Source organism: Corvus moneduloides, chromosome 2 (genome assembly GCF_009650955.1).
Source record: "Corvus moneduloides isolate bCorMon1 chromosome 2, bCorMon1.pri, whole genome shotgun sequence".
Classification (NCBI taxonomy): domain Eukaryota; kingdom Metazoa; phylum Chordata; class Aves; order Passeriformes; family Corvidae; genus Corvus; species Corvus moneduloides.
The window spans coordinates 576,188-603,799 of NC_045477.1; the positions used below are offsets into that span (position 1 = coordinate 576,188).

The 27,612-nt window shown below is 54.7% G+C and overlaps 1 protein-coding gene and 1 long non-coding RNA gene across 4 annotated transcripts in view; one reads left to right on the plus strand and one right to left on the minus strand.

The window, feature by feature from the left end:
* The first annotated feature begins 467 nt into the window (after positions 1 to 467).
* Positions 468 to 27,612, plus strand: part of SLCO2B1 (solute carrier organic anion transporter family member 2B1) — a 34,720-nt gene continuing 7,575 nt past the window's right edge. Inside the window, exons 1-8 of one of the 2 annotated variants that reach the window (XM_032094665.1) lie at positions 468 to 755; positions 9,180 to 9,269; positions 13,380 to 13,517; positions 13,607 to 13,769; positions 15,254 to 15,481; positions 16,481 to 16,574; positions 16,952 to 17,087; positions 23,768 to 23,876. In XM_032094665.1, the coding sequence (XP_031950556.1) occupies positions 678 to 755; positions 9,180 to 9,269; positions 13,380 to 13,517; positions 13,607 to 13,769; positions 15,254 to 15,481; positions 16,481 to 16,574; positions 16,952 to 17,087; positions 23,768 to 23,876 (1,036 nt within the window). In that variant the 5' untranslated portion in view covers positions 468 to 677. Of the gene's footprint in view, positions 756 to 9,179; positions 9,270 to 13,379; positions 13,518 to 13,606; positions 13,770 to 15,253; positions 15,482 to 16,480; positions 16,580 to 16,951; positions 17,088 to 23,767; positions 23,877 to 27,612 lie in introns of both variants that reach the window. The other variant, XM_032094657.1, reaches the window with a different exon arrangement.
* LOC116437099 overlaps positions 17,082 to 27,612 on the minus strand; it is a 59,965-nt gene continuing 49,434 nt past the window's right edge. The window contains exons 7-8 of one of the 2 annotated variants that reach the window (XR_004237164.1): positions 27,311 to 27,567; positions 17,082 to 18,448 (exon numbers count right to left, since the gene is read on the minus strand). This is a non-coding gene — a long non-coding RNA (uncharacterized LOC116437099). Of the gene's footprint in view, positions 18,449 to 26,595; positions 27,568 to 27,612 lie in introns of those variants that run through there. The other variant, XR_004237163.1, reaches the window with a different exon arrangement.

Below are 27,612 nucleotides of genomic sequence, written 5' to 3' on the forward strand. Positions count from 1 at the left end.
GGAGGAGGCTCCAGGGAGAGCTCAGAGCCCCTTGCAGGGCCTGAAGGGGCTCCAGGAGAGCTGCAGAGGGACTGGGGACAAGGGCTGGAGGGACAGGACACAGGGAATGGCTTCCACTGCCAGAGGGCAGGGCTGGATGAGGCTGCCTGTTTGTTAACTTCTCCAGTTCTCCTCCGGAAAAGCCTTAGTGCTCAGAGCAAGGGAGTACTGGGGAGGCATTGAAAATAAATAGTCTGGGGTTAGACAAACAAAGTTTCCCTGTCCCAAATCCCAGGATTACACTACAGCTTCAAAACTTACACCAAAAAAAAAAAAAAAAAAAAAATGCAGATAAAGCAAATTGAACAGGAAAATGAACGGAAGGAAACTGCCCTGGAGGAATGGGACCCTTGCAGGGAGGGGAGAGGAGGCTGGATCCGGGGGATGGAGGGAAAGCCAAGCCCAGTTTGGAGTGGGACAGGGACTGGAGAAGCAGCTCGCAAAGCCCTGGCTCAGCAAACCGCACGGGCAGCTCTGTCATTCTGGGATTGCAGCCTCAGGAGAAAGCAAAAACAAAAATAAAAGAAATCCTATTGAAAGTGATTGCAAAAGTTTGGATTGAAACGTGCTCTGGGTTTTAGAAGTGCCGAAGCCCCACCTCCACACACCCACACCCATCCTGGGCAGGGAAAGAGCGAATGGCCCCAGCTCTGCGGGCAGAGGAAAACTTTCGCTCCCAGCGCCAGTGGGATGAGGATCGGGAGAGCCCTGGAACTGTGAGTATGGCAGCACCTGCTCGCTGCCAGGGGATGCGGAGGATGGCTGTGGGGCCGGCCTCGGGGCCGGGACAGGTGAACTTTCTCACGCTGCTTTTCCCCGCTGGTTTTGCTCCTTGACCCGCTGAGGCTCAGGAGCAGCTTCAAAGGGGAAAAAATGAGGAGTGATTCCACGCCTGTCCCCTGTCAGCCTTCTGCACGTGTGTTCTGTCGCTTCCTCTCTGCTTGTGCTTATTTATTTGAGGAGGTTTTTTTTTCCCCCGGTGAGGCAGCTCCCCTTAGTTCTCCCGTCACAGGGAATTTTCCCAGTTTTCCCAATGCCTGAGGCTGCCACGGTGGGTTTCTCTTATGCTTTCACTTCTCCTCTAATGGCAATGCCTCTTTGCAGCCCGGATCCTGGGAAGATGCCGGGCAGCCGTGGCTCTGACCTGTGCCTGCTGCCACAGGGAGAGCCTGGCTGAGCCCAGCCTCTCCAGCAGGGCACTGCTTGGGAGGAGAACTGATCCATACGGTCCTAGAGACATGGAAGGGTCTGGGGTCAGGGCTGAGCTGCTGCCTCTGCCAGCGCCCTGCTGAGCTTGCCCTTGGCTGCAGGGTCTGGGAGCAGCAGGCTGCTTGATTTCTGCCGGGTCCTGCAAATGGGGGAGCTGCTGTGTCCCTCAAAGCCTTTGGCGTGAGCATATCCCCCGGGAGTCAGCCCCGGGAACAGCCTGTCCTCCCTGGAACACAGATTTTAAGTTTGGGGTGAGATTGGCCACACTTGCTGCTGCTGTCAGGTGGCAGCTGTGGTGTCCCTGCTGGGCATGGGGACAGTGGGACCGGTCTGCAGGGATGGGGTGGGCACACGTCCGTCCCATCCTGTGTGTGGGCTGCTGCAGCCCTCTGATTCCAGCCCCTCTGGAGATGGGAATCCAGGGGCAAGGATAACCCTGGGTGGGAATGACACTTCCCAGAAGGGAATGGCACTGCATGTCCCAAAAAGTGGTGGCTGCCCCTGGATCCCTGGCAGTGTCCCAGGCCGGGCTGGACGGGGCTTGGAGCAGCCTGGGATAGTGGAAGGTGTCCCTGCCCACGGCAGGGGGTGGCACTGGATGGGCTTTAAGCTCCCTTTCAACCCAAACCCTTCCTTGGCTGTTCAGCCGTGCAGCCTGAGCGAGGTTCTCCCACCACCTTGGAAGCACAGACACATCCAAAGCTCCTCCCTGCTTTGGCCAATTCCCTCAGAAAGCTTCTGAAGGCTCCTGAGGAACCCTTGGCCCCAGTGTGGCTGTGAGAGCCCCCCTGTCTGCCAGCCTCCTGCTCCTTATTGTTCTGCGCTTGTTTCACAGCCCGCTCTCGTTTCTCTGTGTCCCCTCCTACTTTCCCAGTTCCCCCTGTTTTCCAGCCGTCCTGCTGGGCACAGGTGGCATTTCCAGGCTCCGCAATGCCCCGTCCTGGCTCACCTGAGCGCCCGAGCCCTGCAGGGCTGCTTGGCCTCTTCCCTGTAGCAGCCCGGGGCTCTCTGGGGACCTTGCTCTGGTCACAATTAGATCGCAGCCTCCCTTCCTCTGTGGTTCCTGGCTCCCAGTCTTTTCCCAGTGGATCACTGGGGGTGCTGGTCTGCACTGTGCTCTACCCTGGACCTGCCACATGTGCCCTGGCTGCAGGTGGGTTAAATGTTCTGTGGCTTGAGCCACGATGTGGCTGAATGTGGATTTGAGGGATGGCTCGGGAGCTTCATCTCCCATCTCAGCACCTGTCACTGCCCCCCAGCTTTGGAAAAGGTGATTTTCTAAGGAAATGGAGGCAGTGTGGGAGGCTCAGCATGCGGTGAGGGGAATTCCTGGCTTGAAACATGATTTGAACACCGCAAGGCTCTGAGGTGTCATCCAGGGAAAATCAGGAGTGCATGGCTGGAGACACCCCTGGACAAGATCACGCCCAGGAATGCAGGAAAGGGCTTGTTGCTGTCAGGCAGCTTGGCTGGGGCCAGCTGTGGCTCCAGCTGTGGGTCGGGGCACTTCCAGAAAATAATCTCCACTTTCAGTGGACTTCGTGTTCCCTCTGAGTGTACAGATGCCAGTGCAGTCCAGTAACATTAAATAATGGAAGGACATTGAGTAATTCCCCCTGCTGCCCAGAATACCAGCGTTTCCTCCTTTTCCCATGCCAGCTCCAGCCCCCAGCAGCTGCTCTGGGCTGGGGCTTCACTCCAGCACTTGCTCCTTGTCCATCATCACCCAGAGATGTCACCAGGTCTCTCCCACCCACAGTGTTTCCTCTGCTGTTCACAGCCAGCTCCCCTCTTGCTGGCTAAGGAATTTTCTCACTTCTCCTAAGCTCTACTCAGTTCCCTTTCCTGGCAGCAGCATTTCCCTGCTCCTGCTCTTCCGTTCATCCCTTTTGCTTGCAGGTGGCTGGTGTTATTCACAGCTCCTGGTGAAGCAATTTTTAGTGGTCACCCCCAAAATTTGGGGATGCTCTGGTTGTTAATGCCTGGGTTAGTATGGAGGGAGAAAAGAACTGCCCTTGAATGTCCCTTGGAAATAAATGTTTAGGATTAGGGTGTGGCTGCTCCTCATGGAATACTCAGCGTGGGGAGCAGGTCTGTGGTCCTGGGCAGGCCATGAGTGCAGATGGAGTTTGTTGGGACTGTTTTTTTAGAAGTTATAGATGATAAATAGCAAACAGCTCTGGATTGCTCCAGGAGGGCTCAGCTCCAGGGAACTGCTGGGGTTTCCACTCAGGATGTGTGTTCAAGGCATGGGGCTGTTGCAGGGGCTTCTGCTCCTTGTTTTGCCACAGCTTCCCCTTCAAAAAGTTCTCACCAGAGGTGTCTGTGTCCCTGGAGCCACTCTGGCTCTGCCTGTTTCCTCCAGCTGCTCCTTGCACTGCAAACTCTCACAGCTTTCAGGAGGACTCGGCACAAAACACGTGTTTTTCTCAGTCTTCGCTCCTGTCCAAGCAGCAGTGAAGCGCAGAGGGAAAAAAACATCAGGAAGGTATTTATGGTGTATGAAACCCCAAATCAGGAAAAGTGTGGTTTGGGATCACTTCCCTGCAGGCTTCTCTTGGCAGGTGTTTGTCCACAGAGCCAAGCGCTGCCTGCAGCCTGTGGAGAGGCAGATCCCTGCTGGAATTGGGCTCTTCATCCTTCATTCAGCACTTTAACTCCTCTCCAGGGGCTGGAGCTGCCTGAAAAAGGTAGAGTTTCCCTGCCAAACACAGAGGAGGTGGTGCTAAAATAGAAAATCCCCACCGAGGACACAAGATGAGGCTTTTCTGCAGCACAGCCACATCTGCCCATCCCAGGGCAGGGGGGTGCATGTTCAGCATCTGGCTCGATCCTGAAGACAGGGGTGACTTTTGTACTCAAAATACCACATACAACCTTAGCAGGAAGGAGTAAAACCGGCAGAGCCGGGAGATCCTGGTTTGGCAAATGTCTTAGAAACCCCTGAGCCACTGCACAAACCCACAGGCCACGGGGCAGGAACGAGGGCAGGAGCAGTTAATGGGTGCTGCTGGTGCACGGAAGGGGAGGCACCCCAGAAGAGCCTGGGAAGCAGCAGGAGCAGAGGGTGAGGAGGGGTCTCAGGGTGGCTGCAGACCCCGACAGCTCCACAGCCCTGGGCAGCCTCTGAAAGCAAAGCCAAGTGAATGATTCATGGAATTATGCAATGCCAGCCTCCCTGCTTATGTAACTGCAGAGCCATCTCCCACAGCCAGAGGCTCCGGGATTCCTTCCCTGCCCTCCCAGAGCCACGGCTGCTCCGGGGCGCTTTCCCCTTGGAAGGAAATGTCACCCCAGGTGCGATGGGTGCTGCTTCCTGCAGGGGTGGATGGATGGATGGATGGATGGATGGATGGATGGATGGATGGAGAACAGCCCTGCCAAGAAGGATTTGGGGCTGCTGGTGGCTGAGAAGCTGGACATGAACCAGCCCAGAAACCCTTAACCCTGGGCTGATCCCACAGTGTGGGCAGCAGGGAAGGGGGGGATTCTTCCCCTCTGCCCTGCTCAGGTGAGACTCCACCTGCAGAGCTGCCCCAGCCCTGGGGCCAGCAGCACAAGGACCTGGAGCTGCTGGAGTGATTCCAGAGGAGGCCACAGAGCTGCTCCCAGGGCTGGAGCCCCTCTGCTCTGGAGCCAGGCTGGGAGAGCTGGGGGTGCTCACCTGGAGAGGAGAAGGCTCCAGGGAGAGCTCAGAGCCCCTTGCAGGGCCTAAAGGAGCTCCAGGAGAGCTGGAGAGGGACTGGGGACAAGGGCTGGAGGGACAGGACAGAGGGAATGGCTCCCCACTGCCAGATGGCAGAATTAGATGGGATATTGGGAGGGAATTGTTCCCTGTGAGGGTGGGCAGGCCCTGGCACAGGGTGCCCAGAGCAGCTGTGGCTGCCCCATGCCCAGGGGGTGGGGTGAGAGCTCCCGTCTCTGGTTTGATGCTGCCAGGTGAGCTCCAATGCCTTCCCCACATCCTGCACTGCTGGAGCAGGTGAGGATCCGTCCAGGAAGGGCTCCAGGGGGTGCCAGGGAGGGCAGGGAGCTCCGGGAAACCTCAGCACACACACAGGGAGCAGGGTTTCATCCTTCCCGAGGCAGAGGGGTACCAGGACAGGGCTGGAGCCTCTCCTTCATTGCCTGTGCTTGCATGTCCTGTGTTTCAACACCAGTTTTCCTTTTCCATCTAATTTTTAACCTCCAGTAACATTTTCCTGTTTGTCTAACTTCGTGTAAGATTTCTGGGATGTGTCATCTGTGGCCCATTTCTCATTACACAGAGTCACTCAGCTGGGCCAATCTCATTTTTGCTTTCTTTTTGCCCCTTGGTGCAAGATAGAAACAGCTCTTGGGTACGTCTCTGCATCCCTTTTTATTCCCTCTGTCTTTCTCCAGGAGGGGATGATGTGTATCCACTGTCTTTTCCTTCTGTTGTATTATAAAGCATCTCTGCACCCAGATTTTCACGAGCCAGCTCCCCCTTTACCCCAGGCACACCCATAAATACACACCCTGACACCGTCCCAGCTTCGCTGCCAGTGAGGGAAAATTATTCAGCAGAAGGAAGGAAGACAGATTACGGAATATTTGCTGGCATTTCGAGTCCCTGCTGGGGTTTAATTTGCTGTGTTACATCGGCTGTTATTTGCTCATGCTCTGCTGAGCCCAGCGTGTGCCTCTCCGTGCTCAGCTAACGGGAGCAGCTGCTAATAAAGGTGTTGGAGGGATTCATGTCCTCGGGAAGGGGACAGGGTGCTGTCACCCAGCCCAGACCCCTGCTCTCACAGCCAGGACCATGGTGCAGGTCCCACACGGGGTTTGGGGCATTTCTGCTGCCCTGGTGTCAAAGAAAGGGTGGTGTGGGGACAAGTGGAGCATCTTAATCAGTGCTGCAAAGGTTTGTGGGATTAGCCCGGGTATAGGCAGTGACAGGACACAGGGAATGGCTTACCACTGCCAGAGGGCAGGGACAGGTGGGCTATGGGGAAGGAATTGTTCCCTGGGAGGGTGGGCAGGCCCTGGCACAGAGTGCCCAGAGCAGCTGTGGCTGCCCCTGGATCCCTGGCAGTGTCCAAGGTCAGGCTGGACATTGGGGCTTGGAGCAGCCTGGGACAGTGGAAGGTGTCCCTGCCCATGGCAGGAGTGGGACTGGGTGAGTTTTAAGGTCCCTCCCATCCCAAAGCAGCCAGGTTATTCCCCAGCCTGCAGCTCTCTGCAGTCTCCCGGGAGCAGGGAGGAGCTGTCAGGCAGGCGAGGCTGGATCCACGGCACTATTTTAGTGCCAGCAGTTGGTGTGGGACTGAGCTCAGCTCCCCCTCTGCACCCAGGGTTTGCCATGCCAGGCCTTGTTGAGGGGTGCAGTGACCCAGGACAGCACTGGGAAGAAGACTGGGCTTTGAGGACAAATCCTGCACCTGTAGCTGAAGGAATAGCAGCAGCTGGATCTGCAGCACCTCTGCCCTCTGAACAGCCACCCATCCATCCGTCCATCCATCCATCCATCCATCCATCCATCACCTTCCCTGGAGTGAAACCCGTGGCTGTGTGGGAGCTGCTGCTTGGGGTCCCCTGCAGTGCCCACATCAGAGGTGACCCTCGGGGAAGCCTGGCCGCCTGTGCACCTCCCCGGACTCCCAAGCATGCCTGTGAGCACCTCTGGGGGGATGGGAGAAGCAGTTTCCCCGGAGGGCTCACTTGCAGGCGCACAAGGACGCGGCGTTCTGCTTCCTGAGGGCGCAGTGCTGCTTTCCAGGGTCCGTCTCAGGGTCCGTGACGCCGCTCCCTGTCACACCCTGCCGCCCCTGCTGGCACCCGGAGTGCCGGCCCCACCAGCCGCTCGGGTCAGGTCTCCCTAACAAAGGGATTTCACACCCCTGGAACTGGGGGGGAGAAGGCGAAGGGCATCCCTGAGAGCTCCAAGAGAGCGGCACTCTCTTGGCACCAGGAATTCCTTCTCTCCATCCGGAGTTGTCCAGGATGGAAAACCTGGCTCGTGCCAAGCCAGTGCCACTCGCAGGGGATACTGCCACGGCTGGCCTCCATCCAGACGAAGGCAACAAGAACCAGACTGACCTTAACCTGCTGCTGTCTCCATGTTTGGGGGTTTTTAAATCAGTTAAGCCTTATCTGTGTTTTTATCTGATGTGTTCCTTGTCCTTTGCGCTGGATCAAAGTACTTTTCTGTTTCATTTTGTTCCTGAAGGAGAGCTGTGGATGGCTGGGATCTGAGGGCAATGGGTTTATCCTCAGTTTGATCTGCTGGCAAACCCTGCCGCGTTTCAGATCTCTGCCGAGCGTTGCCTCGGGGGTCAGCCACCCTCCGCCTTCCACACATGGAAAGGAGAGCTGGAAAGGATGGGCAGGAGGACCGGAGCACTCCGGCACACCACTGGGTTTGATTGACAAAGGCATTAACACAGCTAACCAGGGCATCCAGCCTGCCGTGGCTTCCAGCTCCATGAGCATTCCCATCCCTGGATATCCAGGCTCGGGCTCCTTTGGGTTTCCTGCCTTTGGTTTTCCACCCTTTTTCTCCTGCCTGTGAACCCCTGAGCTTCCGAGGGGCTGTCAATAATTCATCAGGGCGCCGTGGGCTGCAGCCAGGCAGGTGCCTCTGCCCCAGCACTGCCGAACCCTCCAGGGGCCAGGAGAGCTTTTGTTGCTGCTTTCATTTACAATCAAATTCACTTTATTGATCCCATCCTGGATTTGTTGTAGCAATATCTCTTGGAATGGGGCTGAGGGCAGCAACTGCTTTTTGCAGAGGCTGCAGTGGAGCTCGTAACTCGTGCCGGTCCCCTCTGGAATTCACCTCTCCTGTGCTCCGTGCTGAAGGGTTTATAAACACCACGGTTAAGGCAGTCTCCTCCTGCTCGAAGTTACATCAACCCCGCATTTGTTAATTTGTTCGAGGCTGCGGGTCCTCGCTCCTTTGCTTCTCATCATGGGGGAAATAGAATTACACAAAATAATAACGGGAAGCCTTTCACCCCATTTGCTGCGGAGATGAAAACATCTATTAGAGTGTGCTGAACAACAAGTTAAAGCCTAATGGGTTTAACGTGCCTCCAAACAATGCAGCTTCCTGAGCAGGAAGCCTGGGTACTGAACCCGACAAAGGCACCAGCGGTCCCTCGGGGAGGAGAGGCTGAGCGGCCAGAGAGGAGGGAAGGAGATGTGCGGGCAGGGAGCGGCGTGCTGGCTTCCCACGGGTTGGAACCGCTTTGCGTGGCTCCGGTTAGGTGGTGCCTGGGAAAGCGAGCGTGGAGGGGTTCTTCCGGGGAGATGCAGAAACGCCGTGGGTGAAAATGGGATGCAGGAAAGGAGGGCTTCAATCCATCAGAGCCCAGCACATGCAGGGATGAGCCCCCTTGTGCAGGCAGGAGCTGCTGCCCCTGAGCCTGCAGGGAATCCCTCCTGAGGGATGCAGAGGCTGGGTCCTGGTCATGGCAGGGACAGGACTTTGCACTGCGTCCGCTTGAGCTTCGTGAGGTTCTGCAGCCCACTGGGATCCTCCAGTGCCCATTTCTCCGGGCAGCTGAGGTACCTCTGGATGGCAGCACAGCCATCAGCTTTGCCAGCTGCTCTCCCAGTCTCGTGTCTGCTGCCAGCTGACTGAGGGTGCTCTGTGCCCCATCACCGAGGCCATTGATAAGGACGTCACACTGACCCCAGTGATGTTTGCACAACATTGTCCTTTGCTCTGCTGAGCAGCGTTCCACCTCCTGCACCTCTGGTGTTTAACATTTTGCAGGCTGCTCTGCGGCTTTGCAGAGTTAAAGTGCTCGGAGCAAAGGAAACCCAGGAATAATTAGTGATTGCTTGGGGGACCGTGTGCCTGCTGTGGGGGTGTTGGCAGAGCACGACAGGATTTTTTGCCTGCTGAGCACAGGGAATCCGGGCCCAGCAACTGAGCATTGTGCTGAATGATTTGTTTTTGACAGGCTGACAGAATGACAAGTACGGCTCCAAGGAGCAGCTGCCCGGACGTGGCCCGGAAAACACTCTGCAGGAGCCCCTTTCTCAGTATCAAGGTAAACACCTCCTGCTTTCTCCTCGGATCACTGGCCTGGGAAAGAGGAGTTCAGCTTCCTGCAGGAGGCATTGAGAGGATTTCTGGGTACCAAGTGTATTTGGGAAATGCTCCCTGTGTTTCTCATGGCAAAAGCACCTTTGGCGTGGAGCTGTCTCCATCCCAAAGCCAGTGGTGGGGCAAGGATGTTTCAATGCAGGTTTAACTCCCAGCTCCTGCAGGATTTAACTCCAGGGAATCACAGCATGGGATGGGTTGCAGTGACCTCAAAGCCCATCCAGTCCCACCCCGTGCAATGGGCAGGACCCCTTCCACTGTGCCAGGCTGCTCCAAGCCCTGTCCAGCCTGGCCTTGGACACTTCCAGGGATCCAGGGGCAGCCACAGCTTCTCTGGGCACCCTGTGTCAGGGCCTGCCCACCCTCCCAGGGAACAACTCCTTCCCAATATCCCATCCAGCTCTGGCTTTGTCAGTGGGAAGCCTTTCTTCAAAGTCTTACATCCTCCTGGATTTGGTGCAACCTCCAGCCCTCCAGGTGAGTGTTTGAGGAGCTCTGCAGAACCACAGGCTGCACCTGGAGTGGCTCCCTCTGTCTTGCAACATCTACTCCATTCCTTTCTGGCTCAATAATTCCTTTTTATTAGTAGTGGCAGCCTTAACATCAGTTTATAACTACATTCAGTGTAGTTGGAAGCCAATTACCTGGCTCATTAGAGAATCTCACCAGGCCAGAGAGCAAAAGATGACAGTCAGTCTTAAAAGCTTAAGATTTCTCTGTCACTTTTGTGGGGAAGTTTTGGGGTTTTGAGGGTTTTTCTACAAGTGCTGGTGGAGATAATCACCCTCATCCCATGTGGCAGGAGGAAAGTGAGTCACTGAGGCAGAGGCCACCAGAGCACAGAGGTTGGAGGCACAGTGGCGTATCCTGAGGCTTCTTCCCCAATCCTCTCTTCAGCCCGTTCAGCTGTTTTTATCTGGTGCTTTTTGTTGGTTTTTCTTGACTTGCCAGCAACATTATCCATAAAGATATAACCCCATTGATTTTTCCTTCAGGAGATATTTTAAAGGGGTTCAAAGGTTAAACCACTGAGGGGGCAAAGTCGGCTCTGTGAGCAGGTTCAAGTTGTATTTTGCTCTACCTGTGAAGGTAGATCCTAAAATCTACCTCAGACTGGTTTGGGCTGGAGGGGACCTTAAAGACCCTCCTGTTGCAACCCCCAGCCCCGGGCAGATGTAGAGGAAGCTCTTGTCACCAAGACCACAATTATCCTCAGCACAGGATGTTTTCCCCTCATCTCTTGGGGATTTTTTTCAAGAAGTTAGGCCTCCCTGTCCGGTTTCTAAATGACTTCCTCAGAAAACAAAACCTCCAGCCCAGGGTTCGAATGGTTCTTGCAGAAACGCAGAGCCATTGCACAATGTGGTTGGATGTGTTCGAAGTGGCCGAAGGACCAAAAATCACAGCACTGCAGTTTTTGTGTGTATTTATATCTCCAGAGAGTGTGTCACAAAAACCACCCACCACATGGCAAAATGCAGCGAAGGGGCATAGCTAACAACTGCCCTGTTCGGCTTCAAGGAGCATTATGATTTAAATGGGATATTGGGAAAGAATTCCTCCCTGTGAGGGTGGGCAGGCCCTGGCACAGGGTGCCCAGAGCAGCTGTGGCTGCCCCTGGATCCCTGGCAGTGCCCAAGACCGGGTTGGACAGGGCTTGGAGCAGCCTGGGTTACTGGAAGGTGTCCCTGCCCATGGCAGGGGGGGCTGAATGAACTTTAAGCTCCTTTCCAAGTACAGGCCCAGCCAAACTGGTTTGGATTAAACTGGAAGGAGCCGATTCCTCCCAGACCCATTTGCCCAGCACAGCCCAGTGCACAGGGTTTTGTCAGGTGCTAAGGCACAACCCCCTCTCTTAAAATACCCTCCAGAGTCCCCAGACAGGTGGAAAGAGTGTGGTGGGGACTGCCTGGTGTGGGCTGGGCAGGACGCTGTGTGGGGCTCTCAGAGCCTCCCGGGGAGGCTTTGCTGCCAAGCTGCACCATCAGCGCTACAAACAATGGGAGCCTTTGGAAGAAGCTTTGTTCCAGACCACCAGGAGAGGAAATGTTGTTGTTTAATTCCCAGGTCTGTGATTTACTGGCTGTGTGGGATGCAGTGCGTTTCTCTATTCTCCTGCACGTGCGGGGTGGGAGCAGCCATACCTTGCCGGTGCTTGGATTCTCTGAGTTGCTTTAGTTCCATGGATGTAGAGGGAAGGATTAGGAGCACAGCTCAGCCCTTCAGGGAAAAGGTGCTGGGCTGTGAGCTGGGGCTCCCTTCCAGGACCACCCAGCCCTGGGGCTGCTCCTGGCTCTCCATGGTCTGTCCTGCTGTCAGGGAAAAGGTCTTGGGAAAGGCTGGTGTCTACCAGTCCGGGTCACCTGTTGGGGCAGTCCATCAGTCCCAGCAGTCCAGCAGATCCAAAGGCCAGGAAAGGTCTGCTCTTTCTTTTCCTGACAGAACACTGATGGCTGAGAGCAAAGAGCCCCTGGAAGCAGAACTGGGATCCTTGCCCAACCCACTGCAGGTCCTGTGCAGGGCCATCTTTCCTTTCTGTGCTTTACTCTGCCCAGACAGGGCAGAATAAAATAGCAGATTCCCAACCCCTTTTGAGCTGAAGAGGACACGGGGCAGTGCTGGGCAGCTGCTGAGCTGCTGTAAACCCATGAAGGTCCTGGATTCGGATTGCCAGTGGGCTGTGTGCTGTGGATGCCTGGAATAAACAGATCTGGTTCCAGCCTTTGCATCTGATGTGTTCAGGAAGCAGAGCCTGGACACAGCCAGCGACTTGTAGGAACGTAGGAGTTTTAGCAAAGCTGACTCTGGGGACGCTTTCCTCTGGCTGGCTGACATTTCCCCAGTCCAGGCACGTTGCATCCATCAGTGGTGACATGAGCCTGGGACAGGGATGGTCCTGGATGGTGGCCTGGTGTGCATTGTGCCAGCCCATCCCCTTGGGAGGTGGTGACCATATCCCAGCCCCACAGTTCTCAGGGACCCCAGGGGTTTGGCCTTCCCCTTGCCCCCTTCTGTGCTGTGGATATTCCCTGGGCTTACAGAGCAGGCCAGTTTGGCAGTGACCTCCCTTCAGGCCTGGATCAGAACGAGACAGAGCAGAAATCCAGGCCAGGCTGAGCAGCTTCTCTGTGGTGGGAGCTGGTGCAAAACACACAGAGCAGGAGCGGTGCCCTCAGGGTCTGGGCATCACCCAAGGCTGAGGGCAGCAGCTCTGGAAGGAGCCTGGGGCATGCAGCCTGTCCTGCAGGGAGATGGGTGGGCTGTGGCTGTTCAGGCTGGTTATTTGAACTCCTCTGGGGGTTGGAAGGATGCCTGGGAGAGCCACAAGGCAGCAGGGAAGGAGATGGCTCACCTGGAGGAGGGAGGATGGAGATGAGGCCAAATTATTTTCTGGGAGGTGGTGGACTTTGACAAGGTTTTCTTCTGGAAGTGGAAGAGAACCTTCACATTTTCCAAAGGAGGAGTCTTTTACATCTAGGGCTTTGCGGGAAGGGAAGGGAAGGGAAGGGAAGGGAAAGGAAGGGAAGGGAAGGGAAGGGAAGGGAAGGAAAGCAGTCTGAATTCTTTTCCCTGACCTTCTCCTGACTTTGCCTCAAGGAGTTGTTTGTTGCTGTGTTGGGAAGGGCTCATTCCTGTCCCAGAAGAAGCTCCCAGCACTGGGGATGGCTGCCTGCCTCTGGCTGAATGGGAGCAGGAACGTTGTGCAAGCTCTCTTCTGCTCTGCATCCTAGGGACAAGGCCAACACAAACAGGCGCCATCCCAACTGAAGGAATGTGTTTGTCCAAAGCCATTTCTCAGCTGAAGGAATTACAGCCTCCCTGCAGATGCTGACCCTGTTGGTTTTTTTTGGCAGAGGGCTATTTCATGGCTCTGACCTAATTTCAGAAGAGTTCACTGGTGGCAGAGCAGGGGTGATATTTCCAAGCCTTGTGGTCAGAGGTTTATGTTGGATAACGGTGCCTTTCTGAGGGGGATGCAGTTTTTCGTGCTGCAGCTCTCAGTGACCCTCAGCTCTCGGTGACCCTGCTGGGGGCTCTCTTTTTGTGTTGGCAGTTCTTTGTGTTCTGCCACGGGCTGCTGCAGCTCTCCCAGCTCCTGGTCTCCGGCTACCTGAAGAGCTCCATCTCCACCATCGAGAGACGCTACGGCCTCTCCAGCCAGACCTCAGGGCTGCTCGCTTCCTTCAACGAGGTGAGCGCTGCCAGCCCCCCGTCCCTGCTGAGCGCTGTCCCGTGCTCCTCCCGTTCCCTGGGAGACATTCCCACTCTCTGTCCCTGCAGGTTGGGAACACGCTGCTGATTGTCTTCGTCAGCTACTTCGGCAGCCGCGTGCACCGGCCGCGCCTCATCGGCTGCGGGGCCATCCTCGTGTCCCTGGCCGGCTTCCTCATGTCCCTGCCCCACTTCATTACAGGGCCCTACGAGTACGACCAGTCTGTGGCCAGTAAGTGCTCCAGAAACTTGGTTTAGGCCTTTTGGGGCAGAAGGAGGAAATAATAGGATGACAGGATGGTTTGGGTTGAAAAGGACCTTAAAAACCATCGTGTTCCACCTCTGCCATGGGCAGGGACACCTTCCACTGTCCCAGGTTGCTCCAACGTGGCCTTGGACACTGCCAGGGATCCAGGGGCGCCACAGCTGCTCTGGGCACCCTGTGCCAGGGCCTGCCCACCCTCCCAGGGAACAAGTCCTTCCCAATATCCCATCTACCCCTGCCCTCTGGCAGTGGGGAGCCATTGTGAAATGACCTTCCCTCCAGGCACTGCGAGCTGCAAGCTGCAAGCTGTTGGCTTCTCCTCAAGAAATCTTATTTTTCTAAGAATGAAATCATCTCAGCCTTGAGAGGCAACAGCTACTTGGTGGAAAGCAGAGCCAGGGGACATGAGAATCATGAAGCCACGGCAGAGGGCAGGAAAACAATCAAAATACAGGCTGTGCCTCTGATTCCCCTTGTTTGCTGCACATCCAACCTCACCTGCCTTCCCTGGTCTAGCTGGGCTGCCTTTGAGGTTTTAGACCCCACCAGATAATCAGCCTCCCTTGAGAAACATGCAGGTCTAAATCACTCGTGGAGGGAATGGGACACGGTGGGTTTGGGATTTTCTTTCTGAAGGAAAGTGCAGGGATGAGAAAAGAAAGAAAGGAGAAGACCAATTTTTTGCCACCTTCCCAATTCCTGCCATGGAGCTCCAGCAAGTCTTTAGAAGCCTCCACTGAGGAGCTTTTGTTTGGCTCATCAGAAGAAGTGCAGCTGTTTCAGGCAACTGCAGACACCAAAGGAAGGCTGAAAAGGTGAATAACTGCTGGCCAGCTGCAAACCCCAGTTTGGAAACAATGAGTTGGTGTTTCAGCAGTGCTGGTGCAGGTGGCCCCGTGTCTGAGCACTTGGAATTCCACAGGATTTGGGGCACAACCATGGAAATCTTGCTATGAGCACCCCCACCCCCTTGCCCGGGGTTCCAAGGAAGAGGAGGGTGCTAGAATCAGCACTTTCACTTAGGCAGTAAAATGTGAAATGAGTTCTCATTTCCTGGGTAGCCACTCACAAAATCTGCAGGTTTGCTCATTTACCTGTATTGGAAGGTCAGTCAAAGGTCCTGGGAGTGACCTCAGCTCCACTTCCTTGATGAAGGTGGCTTTTCATGGCACGTGAACCCATCTCTGTGAACATCAGTGGAGTGCTCTTTGCACCTTCTTTGTATTTTCTTTCACCTAAGGATAAGGACATGGAGTTGCTGGAGCAAATCCAGAGGAGGCCCTGGAGCTGCTCCAGGGCTGGAGTCCCTCTGCTCTGGAGCCAGGCTGGGAGAGCTGGGGGTGCTCACCTGGAGAAGGCTCCAGGGAGAGCTCAGAGCCCCTTGCAGGGCCTAAAGGAAGAAGTTCTTTCTCCAGACCGAGCTCCTCAGACCTTTCCCCTCGCCACTGCAGGCACCTTCAGCAACACCACGGACCTGTGCCAGCCCAGGGCCCCGGGGGCCTGGGCCAACCTGAGCGCTGCCAGCTGCACCCCCCACGCCTCCAGGGAGAACCACGAGGTTCTCCTGGTCATGTTCATGGCCCAGGCACTGCTGGGCATCGGTGGCGTGCCCATCCAGCCCTTCGGCATCTCCTACATCGACGACTTCGCCAGCGAGAGGAACTCCCCCCTCTACCTGGGTAAGGCTGGGCTGCTTGGGAGGGGGAGAAGCCAGGGTGGAGGTGACAGCAAGGCCAGCCAGGACTAATTTGCATTAATGAGAGCAGGGTTCGTTACAGCCCTTGTGCTCTGCCCAGAGCCAGGAAAGTTTCTGCAAAAAGAGTTTACCTGCTTCAGGCTTGGAGAGCAGGAGAGCTGGGAAGCACCATTTGGGGCAGATGCTGGGGTTTTTGGCCTGAGAGATAACCTGGAGATGGAGTTAGTAACCATATCCTCCTCCAAAAAGGCTTCAGGAAGGACAAGAGGGACAATCTGATCTCTGTGGCAGCTGTGGGCTTAAGGGGCAGCAACGAGGACTCTGTTTAGATGTTAGGAAAGTGATACAACCCAAAGGAAAGCAGGTTCAACCACCCAGGAGGTGGGAGAGTATCCTTCAGAACAGCTTGGGCACAGGCCCAAAAGGGCTGTCCCAGGGTGATGGGATGGACAAGGTGGTCCTTGCAGGTCCTTCTAGTCCTCTCCCAGCTGTTGCCTGCGACAGCCTTTTGAACTGAATGGAACAGCAAAGGTAGATCAGAAACAGGTCATTACTGTTAAAAAACAGAAGCCCAGCATCAAATTTTGCTCTGGTATATGATCCAAACCAGGTAGGAGTTGAATCTTACATCTGGGGATTTCTTTTATCAGTAATTCATGGAGGAGAGTTCACTGATAAATTTTATCTCCTTAACCTTGTAACAAACCTTGGTGTTTCCTGGATTACTGATGCCAAGGGGCACATCTTGTTCCTGGGAGTATTGCAGTCCTTCTAGGAGGCTGCAGACAAGCATCAGGAAAGGTCTGAGCTGTGCCAAAGGGAATTCCGTGTGTGAAGGGAGTATAGGGAGCATGGGGCTGTGCCTCTTGGGGATTAGAAAGCTGCCGGGGAAGTGGGCTGTGCTGGAGGCAGGCACAGCAGAGCCTGGTCCCCGTGGTCCCTTCCCCCAGGCTGAGCCCTTCCCCGCTCTCGTACCTCGCAGGAATCCTGTTCTCCGTGACGGTCATCGGCCCGGGGGTGGCCTTCATGCTGGGCTCTGCCATGCTGAGGTTCTACGTGGACATCGACAAAGTCGGCACAGGTGAGGGAGCAGGTCCTGGGAGAGCTCCTAAAGCAGAGGGGCTCCCAGCCTCCTGTGGGTTCTGTGCCCTGTGCCGGTGGGGCAGAGGGGCATCCAGGACATCCCTGTCCCAGCTGTCTCCATCCAAAGGGCTGAGTGGCTCTTTGGACGTCCTGGGGACAGCAGTGAAATAGGAAAGAGACAATGAAATGTGATTTAGTGCTGGGATGATCGGCGGCAAACGCTGCTCAGACCCCAGAACTGATGGTCCCTGGGTTGGGAGCCACCACCTTGGGGCTGATTGATGTCGGGGGTGACTGGGGCCACCCTTCGGTGCTCTGGGCTCCCTCCCTTGTCCCAGCATTGGTCTGATGCCCCTCTCCCCACTTGTGTTGCAGCTGAGGTGCAGCTCACCAACAAGGACCCGCGCTGGGTCGGGGCCTGGTGGCTCGGGTTCCTGGTGGCCGCCAGCCTGGTGGCCGTGTCTGCCCTGCCCTACTTCTTCTTCCCACGGGAAATGCCGAAGGAGGTAGGAGAGGTTCTGCACACACACACACACACCCCAGTGCAGCCAGAATGTCAGCCACAGGGACTGGAACCAGGATCTGTTCCTTAGGAAGGGAAGGGTGCAGTCTCAGATTTTCATGTTTCCATGAGAGGTTTGCAGGGGAGGTAAAGGGCAGCCAGCTTTGTCTGTGCTGGCAGCTGAGAATTCCTGAATTTTGGAGGTAGAATTGAAATTCCATCACTGGGCTCCTGGAAGACAAGGACACCCTTTTCCATAGGAGAAAAGGACTTAGCCCCATGTTTCAGGTGCCAATGAGAGGCTGCTTGGGCAGGTAAAGGCAGCCAGACCTGTCTATCCTGGCAGGATTTTTCAGGAGCAGTCCTTGGACGTTTTAAATTACTATGACATTTCTGAAATTCGAGCAGTGGGCTCCTGGAAGACGCTGGGAGCTCTTCTTCAGCAGCCGCTGGGGAGCAGGGCCAGGGAGTGGCCGTGCATGCCTGGAGTGCACAACTCGGGAGCTTCCCCAGCGCTTCCCTGGCTGCGCGTCCCGGCGTGTTGGCAGCAGCGAAGAGAACAGGCTGTGCTTGCAGAGGAGGCACTTTCTGTGGGTTGGGATGCTGCTGAAGCTGCTGGGACATGCTCAGGAGGTGAAGCTGTGCTCATCTCGGTGTCTTGGCCATGCTCTGAGTGGTATCATTGCCTTGCACTTGTGCTTTGAGGCAGCATCAAAACCTTCCTGTCCAAACAAGTCCGTGCACCGCTGCAGAGTAATTCTTCACTTCTCCTGACACTGCCTGAATTTCCACAGGAGTGAGTGGAGATTTGGGGTTCCCCGACCTGTTTTACCAGTTCAGCTTGGGGATGCAGTGATTTACTCCTGGCTGACACGAGCTGTGAGGTGATGGGCTGGGAACTGCTCTGCACCTGGCAGAGTAAAGGTGATCCCAAATGCAGTGTGCCTGACTGATCCTCCTGCAGCCTGAGTTGCTCTGAAGCCTTGGGGATGGTCTGTGTTGGCAGGGCCTGCTCAGTATGCCAGGGTGGCACGCTCCATCGTAGGGAAAAGTTCTTCATTAGGGCTGATGGGAATATTAATTTCATAAGCGGCTCTTGAGAGAAAATAATGCACTTCCAACTAAAACAGCTGCACTTTCTGGCAAGTGCTGCACTCTGAGCAGTTTGGAAGAGTTGAAGGGGGGAATGGGTGGATATTGATTTAAGAAAGAGCAGGAGGATTTCACCCTGCTCTGCTGGCTGGGATCTGTGGGAACGCTCCCACATGGCCGAGCACCCACGTATCCATCTGCAGCACGTGAGTTTCTTGAATTCTTGGATTTCTCTCCATTTTGCCATCCCCCTCAGAAAGCTCTTGGAATCTGCTGAAAGTTAAAAATAAGAATAGGAAAATACACTAAATGATAGCCAAATTCTGCCCTCCTTGCAGAATGGGAGGCACCGGGGCCAGCCACACCTGTCCCATGGGGGTATCAGCACCAGCAGCAGCAGCAAGGGGCCCTGCTTTAAAAATTCAGATAAAAGCCTCTGTAGAAAGTTTGCCAGATGCTGTTGTGGGTAACACATGTGGGCTGCAGGAGCACTCCAAGATTTGTTGGAAATCCGCGGTGTCGTGGATGTTTTTCTGTATGTGTATATATAAATTTATATATATGTATGTATGTATGTATATCTAAAGATGTACATATGCATATATATGTATATAAGACCCTTTCTCTGGCTTGCCCTTGGAGTAAATCAGTGTTTGGCTAAGGACACAAAAGTGATGGGTTTTCCATCACAAAGGGCTGTGGATTCAGGCTGGAGTTGCTGGTGGTGTTAGTCTGGAGAAGGGAGATCTTCCAGTGCCTAAAGGGGCTCCAGGAGAGCTGGACAGGGACTGGGGACAAGGCATGGAGGGACAGGACACAGGGAATGGTTTCCCACTGCCAGAGGGCAGGGATGGACGGGATACTGGGAAGGAATTGTTCCCTGTGAGGGTGTGCAGGCCCTGGCAGCTGTGGCTGCCCCTGGATCCCTGGAAGTGTTCCAGGATTTCTGACTGTCCAAAGCAGGAACAAATCTACCAGCAGAGCAACCACAAGCTGCAAGTACTTGAAGAAATCAACTGAGCTTTTCCACGCAGCTTGTAGAGCCCCAAAAATTTGTCTTACCCACAGCAGATGCCTTCAGGCTCGGCATGGGAACAGCCCATGCAAAAAGCTCTGCTCTGCTCTGCCCAGAGGCAGCCGAGGTGTTCCTGCACCAGCAGCTTGGATTCCATTTCTGGCCACCCTCCTCAGTGGGCATCACGCAGCGAACACCGGGTATCACCCAGCCCTCCGTGTCTTCGGAGACTTATCTGCCTCCTCCCACCAGCCAGGACACATCTACATCTTTCATTCCACAGCCACATTTCAGCTTCACCTTTTCTTGATGAATTCTTCCTTTGAAGTTCCTGCAAGGGCTCGTGTTAACATTAATGATAATGTGGGGCTGCTCTTCTGATCTTTTTTTTGTAAATTAGTCACTCCGAGCCCAGAACATCTTTATTTCTCTACTTTGCTGCCTGTCGGTAGGTTTCTAGCACCAGAGTATCCTGAATAATCCTGTTTGGGGGCTGATCACAGCAAAGCCATGGAGTTGTCATGAACCCAAGAAGGGGATGAGGGGATGAGGCTTTTATACTGGAAAAACTGTTTTCAGTCAAGAACAGCTTTTTTTCCCAGTAATTCCAGTTTAATCCTGCCTCCATGAGCCTGGACCATTTCTTGCAGTTGTGTCCTGGATTGTGAGGAACTTGAAGCACTCTCCAGTTGCTGTGTACCCAAAGTTTAGCTCATGCTTTGCCATCTGCTGGTGTTGCTGCATCCCAAGCCAGGCAGCTGTATTGTCACAATATTCCAGTATTCCTGGGCCACAGCCTGTGTCTGTCCTGCAGCTCTGAGGGTGACAAGGAGAGGGACTGAAAGGGGGAAAGCTGCTCTCAGCAACGCCTCAGACAGAAACAGGAGCACTGTCCTTGCTCAGCATTTCTTGTGTGCAGGACCTGTCTTGGCCACCCAGATCCCTCCCGCTGCAGGTTTGCTTTGGGACACTCCAAACACAGAACCCAACGTCTCCCAAATGCCAGAGGGGCTGAGTGACACTGAGTGACACTGAGGGACTCTTCCTCCTGGCTGGGACAAACCTCCCTGCCATGTCAGCACTCGGCATCCACTGACAGATGCCTCGAGACAAAGCCCCCATGGATTTCATGGGAAGCAGGTCTGCGTGTCCCACTCGTATCCAAGCTCCCATGGATTTCATGGGAAACAGGTCTGCATGTCCCACTCGTATCCAAGCTCCCATGGATTTCATGGGAAGCAGGTCTGCATGTCCCGCTCCTGTCCAAGCCCTGGTGGCTCCAGTTCGCTGTCACACAACCCCTCTGGACACCAGGTCACTCCTCAGTGCTCTCCTCCTGAGCCTCACTGGCAGGAGGTTTCAAAAACTTATTTCCCTCCGTGTTGCAGGGACACCTTCCACTATCCCAGGTTACTCCAGCCTGGCCTTGCACACTGCCAGGGATCCAGGGGCAGCCACAGCTGCTCTGGGCACCCTGTGCCAGGGCCTCCCCACCCTCCCAGGGGACAACTCCTTTCCAATATCCCATCTGTCCCTGCCCTCCTTCCTCTTAAAGTCATTCCCCCCTGTCCTGTCCTTCCCTGCCCTTGCAGAACTCCCTGTCCAGCTCTCCTGTGGGCCCCCACTGGGTGCTGGAGATGGAGCTCTTTCTCTGGGAAAAGGTGCTGTGATGCTCTGGGTGCCTCATTAAAGCTCCAAAACACCACCAAAGGCAGCCTAGGAGTACAGGGCATGATCTGAGGAGCAAAGAGGGCAAAGTGGAAGGACAGGCTTCAGGAGTGGGCTGGGCTCTACATGTGGATTTTCCCCAGGGAGCTTTAAAGTCAGGCACAAACAGCAGCTAAAAATAATCCTCCCATTCAATGGGAGCAAGGTGCCCCTCCGCTGGTGATGTTAACACTCCTGGAAATAGGGTCCCTGGAGGGACCCGCAAGTGCTGCAAGAGGCAGAATGAAGTGTTTGTGGGGAGCGTGACCTTGTCAAAAGGAAAGTAATTCTTTTGCAAGCTGTGAGGTTTTACACTTTGTTTGTCTAATATGAAAATAACTTCTCTGACTTTACTGAGCTGGGAGTGCCAGGTCCTGTTCACAGCCAGAGGGAAACTCTGCAGACACCTCAAAATGAACAAAGAAAACCTCTCTGTCACAGAGCAGGTCATTTATCCCTGTTTGCAGGGGTGTATTTGGATAAGCCCAGGCTGCTGGCACCTCTGGCTGCCCTTCTCACAGGTGCAGTAGCAGGTGGGGAGAGCAGGAGCTGGCAGCAAAAGCTGCTTTCATTTTCCTTTCCTGCAGAGCCCTGCTCAGCCATCTCTGGATTTATTCATGTCTGTGCAGGGAAACTGGGGATTTCCCCAGGCCAAGGTCAGGCTGGGGATGCTCTTCCTGGTGCAAAGTGTGTGAGAGCTTCATTCTCCTTCCTCAGAAGCCTGTCTGCCTCCTCCATCCCTGGAAGACTGGAAGTGATGCCAGTGGACTCAGGGAATCACGGCATGAGTTGGGTTGCAGGGACCTGAAAGCCCATCCAGTGCCACCCCTGCCATGGGCAGGGACACCTTCCACTGTCCCAGGATGCTGCAAGCCCCATCCAACCTGGCCTTGGACACTGCCAGGGATCCAGGGGCAGCCACAGCTTCTGTGGGCAAAATCTTCCATACAGATAAAATCTCATTGCAAAAATGTGAGATGCAACGAGTGGCACCAAGAAATGGAGTCCTTTAAGGAATCATCCAAGAAAACCCAAGTATAGGGGCATTTTGCAAGCTTAGTTTGTTTCTCCTTGGCATGATGCTGGGGCAGGGCTGAGCAGCCAGCCCATGCTACTGCACCTTCCAGCTCCAGCTTGACAAATTCCTGCCATGAGAATGCCAAAATTCCCTGTGGCAGGAGCACAGCATCCTCCTCAGGGCTTGGGCATCGCTGATGGCGCAGCCAGCAGCATTCCACCACCATTCCCGTATCATCTGCAGCAAGCAGGCAGGATTTCTGCTTTTCCTTTTGCCCCTGCTTTCCTTCATCCCAGAGGAATGTATTTCCTGATCCTTTCAGGCAGCAAAAAAATATACCAGGGCCAAGGCAGCACGGGGAGAGGAGCTTTCCTCCTCTGTGAGGGCTTTGCTCCCTGTGCAGGCAGCTGCTGCTCCCGAGCCAGCACGGAAATGTCCCTTGCAAGGGTCACCCGCAGGGACAACCCAGACTGGGGAATTTGGGGGGAGTTGCGTTTTGTCTGGACATGCCGGCTGTTGACTCTCAGAAGTACAAACAGCTGGAAGCTGAGGAAGCCACAGTCAGGAACAGCTTGAATGTATTTTTGGAAAGTGCTGCAGTTTCAGAGCAGAGAGAAGAGCCCCTGTAACGCAGTTGAAAAGTGAAAGGGAGCCGGATTTTATCTTTGCATTTGAAAAACGTATGAAAGCCTGAGCTCCAGCCATAAAAAACAGGAAAGGAGTTTCATTGCTTTTGCCCTTAAAAAAGGGCACGTGGCACCCGCAGCACAGACACTGTGACCTCGCTGTGGTTTAATGACCACTCTCAGTTTCAGAGCACAGGAGGTGATTTTCGCCCAAGAGCTGCCTGTTTCTCTGTGTCCATTACAAGTCTCTAATTGCTGTTGAATGAACTCGTTTGTCCAGCCCAGACTGGTGCCAGGAGCTGCAGCAGAGCTGCTGAGCTGAGGGGGGTGGCAGAGCCGGGCTGTTGGCTCTGGCTGTAAGCACTCCGTGGTTTCCCCTGAGCCCTGCCCTGCCACCCCACAGGCACAGCCCCACAGCTCCTCTAATTAATGCCCTCTGCTCCTGTGATTCCCCTAAAAGCAGAGCAGGGGACCCGAAGCACATCCCAGAAATCCTCTGCTCCTTTGGCTTCCCAGTGCCGTGGGGTGTTGGACACTTGGCCGAGTGGGGCTGCAATGGATCTTCCACGCTCTGAGCCCTCCAGGGCTGGGGGCTCCACCACTGCCCTGGGCAGCCTCTTGGCTCAGGAGGTGACAAATGTTTTGCCTCCATCCCAGACCTCCTGCTTGCCTGGATACACTTTCCTCTTACAATTGCTGCCTCTTTCCTGCCCAGCAGCTTTTAGGGAACACAGAGACACAGGGAACTGCTCATCCTCCATCCAAACCGGTGCCCAAAGCTGTGCTGGTGGGGATCCAGCTGTATCCCTCTTGGGTGCCTGTGCCTGTCCCCACACACAGAGGTACAAGAACTTCTGGGGCAGAAAACCATCCCCCTAAGGGTATCCAGCTTTCCCTGCAAAGGTTTGCACCTCCTGAATTTGTGTGAGCTGAGCACACGGTGTGCTGTGCCTGGGGAACGGCACAGCTTGATATTGATGAAGTGTGATCCACTGCTGTCAGGAAAGGTGGGAAAACTTCCCTGCAGCATGGATATATGTCTGGATGCTCTCAGCCCCATTGGAAACCCGGTGGTGTGGGCAGGGAGCAGCAGCTGGACATGGACAGGGATGGCCAAGGCCAAAAACATCATGGGCTGCTGTGTGTCATGGTTTGGGAGAGAAAAGGCGAGAGCAGGGGAAGCTCTGTCATGATGTGTGCAGTGACAGCCTCTGGTATGTCCCCAGGTGGTGAGAGGGAAGGACAGTGGCAGCAAGAAGAGGGAGGACATGCTGAGCCAGCTCAGGTCGAGATCCAAGCACATGGAGAGCCTCTCCCTACCGGAGTTCATCAGACGTAAGTGTGGAATGTCCCGATCCCACGCGGATGGCGACTCCCTGCTGGCACAGACAGCTGAGCTGGGGCCGTGCTGGGGCTGCAGTGCTGCCAAGGAACAGGGATGTTCCCACCTATGCTCAGCCCAGCTCCTGGATGGGCCCTCGAGATGCACCTTAGGCTCAGTGTTGGGTTTAACCCCTCTGCTCCTAGCAGATGTGGTTCACCTCACCCAGACTGCCCTGCTGCACCTCATGCCAGCCAAAGCACCTGGGCTTGGTCACTCTGAGTGTCACATGTCTTCCCTGGAAGTGCCCAAGGCCAGGTTGGACAGGGCTTGGAGCAACCTGGGCTAGTGGGAGGTGTCCCTGCCCATGGCAGGGGGTGGGACTGGGTGGGCTTTAAGGTTCCTTCCAGCCCAAATCCTTCTGTGACTCTGTGATTTATGGCTCAGGTGGGCAGTAGGAAACAGGCCAAGATCTTGCCAGAGCCCAAATCCAGGCAGGGAAGAGGGGTCCAAGCTGTGAGCCTGGAGCAGGGCCATGGCAAGGGAGAGACCCCCTTCAGTCAGAGGGGCTAGGGTGCATCCAGCTGCTCTTGCTCAGTCCTCAGGCCATGGCAGGAATCAGACCCACAGCAGCGCTGGCAACTTTCATCCCCAAAAACCCTCTTCAGACCCGCTCCTCCAAGGCTGGAGACAATATCCAAGCCAGGCTGACCTCCTGTCCCACTGAGGACGGCCAGTGCTGCCTGGGGCCAGGGTCTGAGCAGCTAAAATCAGAGACTGGGATTTGAATCCAGTGCAATTAAGTTGTTTGGAAATGAGTGGGCTCTTTGTGGTGAAGGGGATCAGCTGGGCTTTAGTCTGTGGAGGCATCTGCTAATGGTTGGGATGTTTGGGGTTTTTAAATACACTGCACTTTGGCAACTACTTATGAAAAGTGGCCCTCTGAAGTCACTCCGTGTCAGCTTCCACCATATTTCCCAGCTATTATCCCGTTAACTTATTGGAAATCCTCTGTGTTCTGAACGTCAGTGCAGGGCAGGCACAGCCAGGGAGGCGTGGGGAGGTTTTCCTCCCGCTGGTGGCAGCGTTTACTCGTCAGCCTAATGCTCAATTAGAGGAGGCGGTCGGGGGTTTCTTCCCCCCCCGACCTTGTTGCACTGTCATTTAGAATCCTGTGTGATGGCAGCGGCTGCGTGGGAACAGATTGATAGTGCTCAGATGGGATTTTCACACCAACACTCTGCTCTGTGCCTCTGAAACACGAATGAAAATGAGCTCCCCGCTCCCGGGAGGAGAGAGGAGGAAATATCTTACCCTGCTCCAGCTGCAGCTTTGGTTTGGGGCTTGCATCAGTGTTGCTGTGTCAGGGCTGTGGTATTAAATTCATTATTTCAGAGAATTTATCCCCCAAAGCCCAGTTCTGAAATAAATGAAGCATCTGGTTTTTGTCAGGAGAGCAATCTTGCTGGAATCACCAGGATCTCCAGTACAAAACCCTGTTTAGAGCCAGGAGCAGGGTGACAGGTAGTGTGTGATGGTTAGATGGGACAGTTTGGGTGAAGCCTAAAGACTTCAGGGCTGGCTCATCCACGAGTCACTGGAAAGAGAATTTTCTTCCCATTCCATCACTCTCCTGCTTGTTTTGTTTCCTCTCTCAGTTTCTATTTTTACTATTATTTTCTACGCGATAATTTATGAAAGCAGCATTTGGAGATTGTCCGGTCTGAATCACCTTGGAAGTGTCCAAGGCCAGGTTGGATGGGGCTGGGAACAACCTGGGATAGTGGAAGGTGTCGCTGCCCATGGCATGGGACTGGATGGGCTTTGAGGCCCCTTCCAACCCAAACCTTTCCACGATTATGGAGAAGGAAATGCCTTTTGCCATGTGTTCTGTTGCTTTGGGGATAACCAGAGGGCAAAATCAGGCTTGTGGGAAGTTTTGCCATGTCCTGCAAGCAGAACAAGGCTGGGCTGGAGCCCATGCCATGAGGTGCTCCTGGGGGCTCTGGGCCTCTCTGGGGCAGGGTGTGAGGGCAGCGCGCTGAGCCCTGGAGGCTCTGCCTTGGGCAGGAAGGGCCTTTCCAGCCCCGTCAGCGATAACAGGATGGAGCTGTGTGCAGGATAAGGGGCTCTGGGGACATTCCAAGCACTGAGGTCAGTCACCCCAGGAGGGAGCAGCTCTGCTGGCTGAGTCCCTCAGCGCTGGAGACATCAGGCCTCCATGGGGAATGATCTTGGCTCTCGCACAGATGCTCTCTCTGTGGGACACTGGCTTGCACCCCCACCACCACCAATTCCTCCTTCTGCAGGCACAGGATCTTCCTGCAGAAATAAAAATTGTAGGATTTAGCTTGCCTGAAGTAATTTCCATTGCTAATTTCCAGGCTTCTGTTGAAAACAGCTGGGAGGATGTGCCGATTCTGCTGCACATACTGGGAATTAGCCCATTAAAGGTGATCTTCAAAGCAATTGGAACGCTGCACTCGTGACTCGTTTGTTTCCCTTATGGTCCCTAGAGGCAGTTTCAAGGATATTTTTTGTTTATTATTTTGAAGTTTCCACTTGTTTTTCCTGTCTGCCCAGCTTCCTCTCTGGAGCTGTGAGGAAGATCCAATTAGTGCTGAGGTGGGGATTGCAGAGGATGGGAAGTCTTGCTGCTCCCACCATGAAGTGGGGACCTGCTCAGCTTTCTACCTCCGAGTGGTAAAAAGAGTTGCAGCTTTTTACCTCTGATCTGGTGGGGCAGAGGGGGTGTGGTTTGGGTGAAAAGACCAAAGGCCTACAGGGAAAAGAACTTTTTGGTGGAAGATTCCCACAAAAATCAGATTTTTCAGCAAGCAATCTGAGGTTTCCTATCTGTAATATGGCTCAGAAATTCCAGGAATATGCTTTGAAGATCAGGACCTTTAGTGGTACTTGAAAGCAAAACCATCTCCCCTCTTGGGTTCACATTGGTGTAACGGAGCTCCTTCCCTCTCCACTGACTGCCAGCCTCCACAAGGTCAAAATTCCAGGGTCCCTGAGCATGCCTAGTATGCTTGGACCTGCTTTTGCAACTCCCTAAAATTTTGGGCTGCTTGCCTGACCTGAGGGCAGAGTGCTGAGCAGGAGAGGTGATGCTGCCATGAGTTTGGGGAGTTTTGCCTTTGCACATGGAGGACCCTACTGCACCCACAGAGGGTCCTTTTGCCCTCCACAGAACATTTAGGACAGCCAAAATCTGTCCCCATCTGGGGACAGCTCCCAGACAAGCCCCAGGGAGGCCTCCCCACCGCAGTGCCCTGGTGCCGCTGGGCTGGAGCCGATAGAAAGATTGTCCCAGTTGTTTGTCAGCTGCCGAGAATTAACACCATTAATTTATGGCAGTCCTTTGCATTAATCCTCCCTGTTAATTCCTTATCTCTGCTCCAATATATTGGCTGCCCGAGCCCGCATCTGGGAAACTCACCAGCAGCTCGTTCGGAAGTTGCCCTTTGCGTGCCAGCCAGAGCAGGGGAAGGCAGCGGGAGAGCAGCAGCAGGAGCAGAAAGTGGGGTTGGGATGTGCAGGAAGGGGAGATCGCTCCAGGATGGACAGCTGCAGCTCCCAGCTGGCAGCACCGGGCACCCCGTTCCCTGGCAGCTGGGGCTGCCTGTGCTGAGCTCTGTGGAGACCTCTCCTGCTCAAGGGTTCAGCCCTAGAGCAGCTTGCTGGAGCGTTTCTTGCCTGTAATCAAAAAATGCATTTTTCATTATTGAAACAAAAAGGACA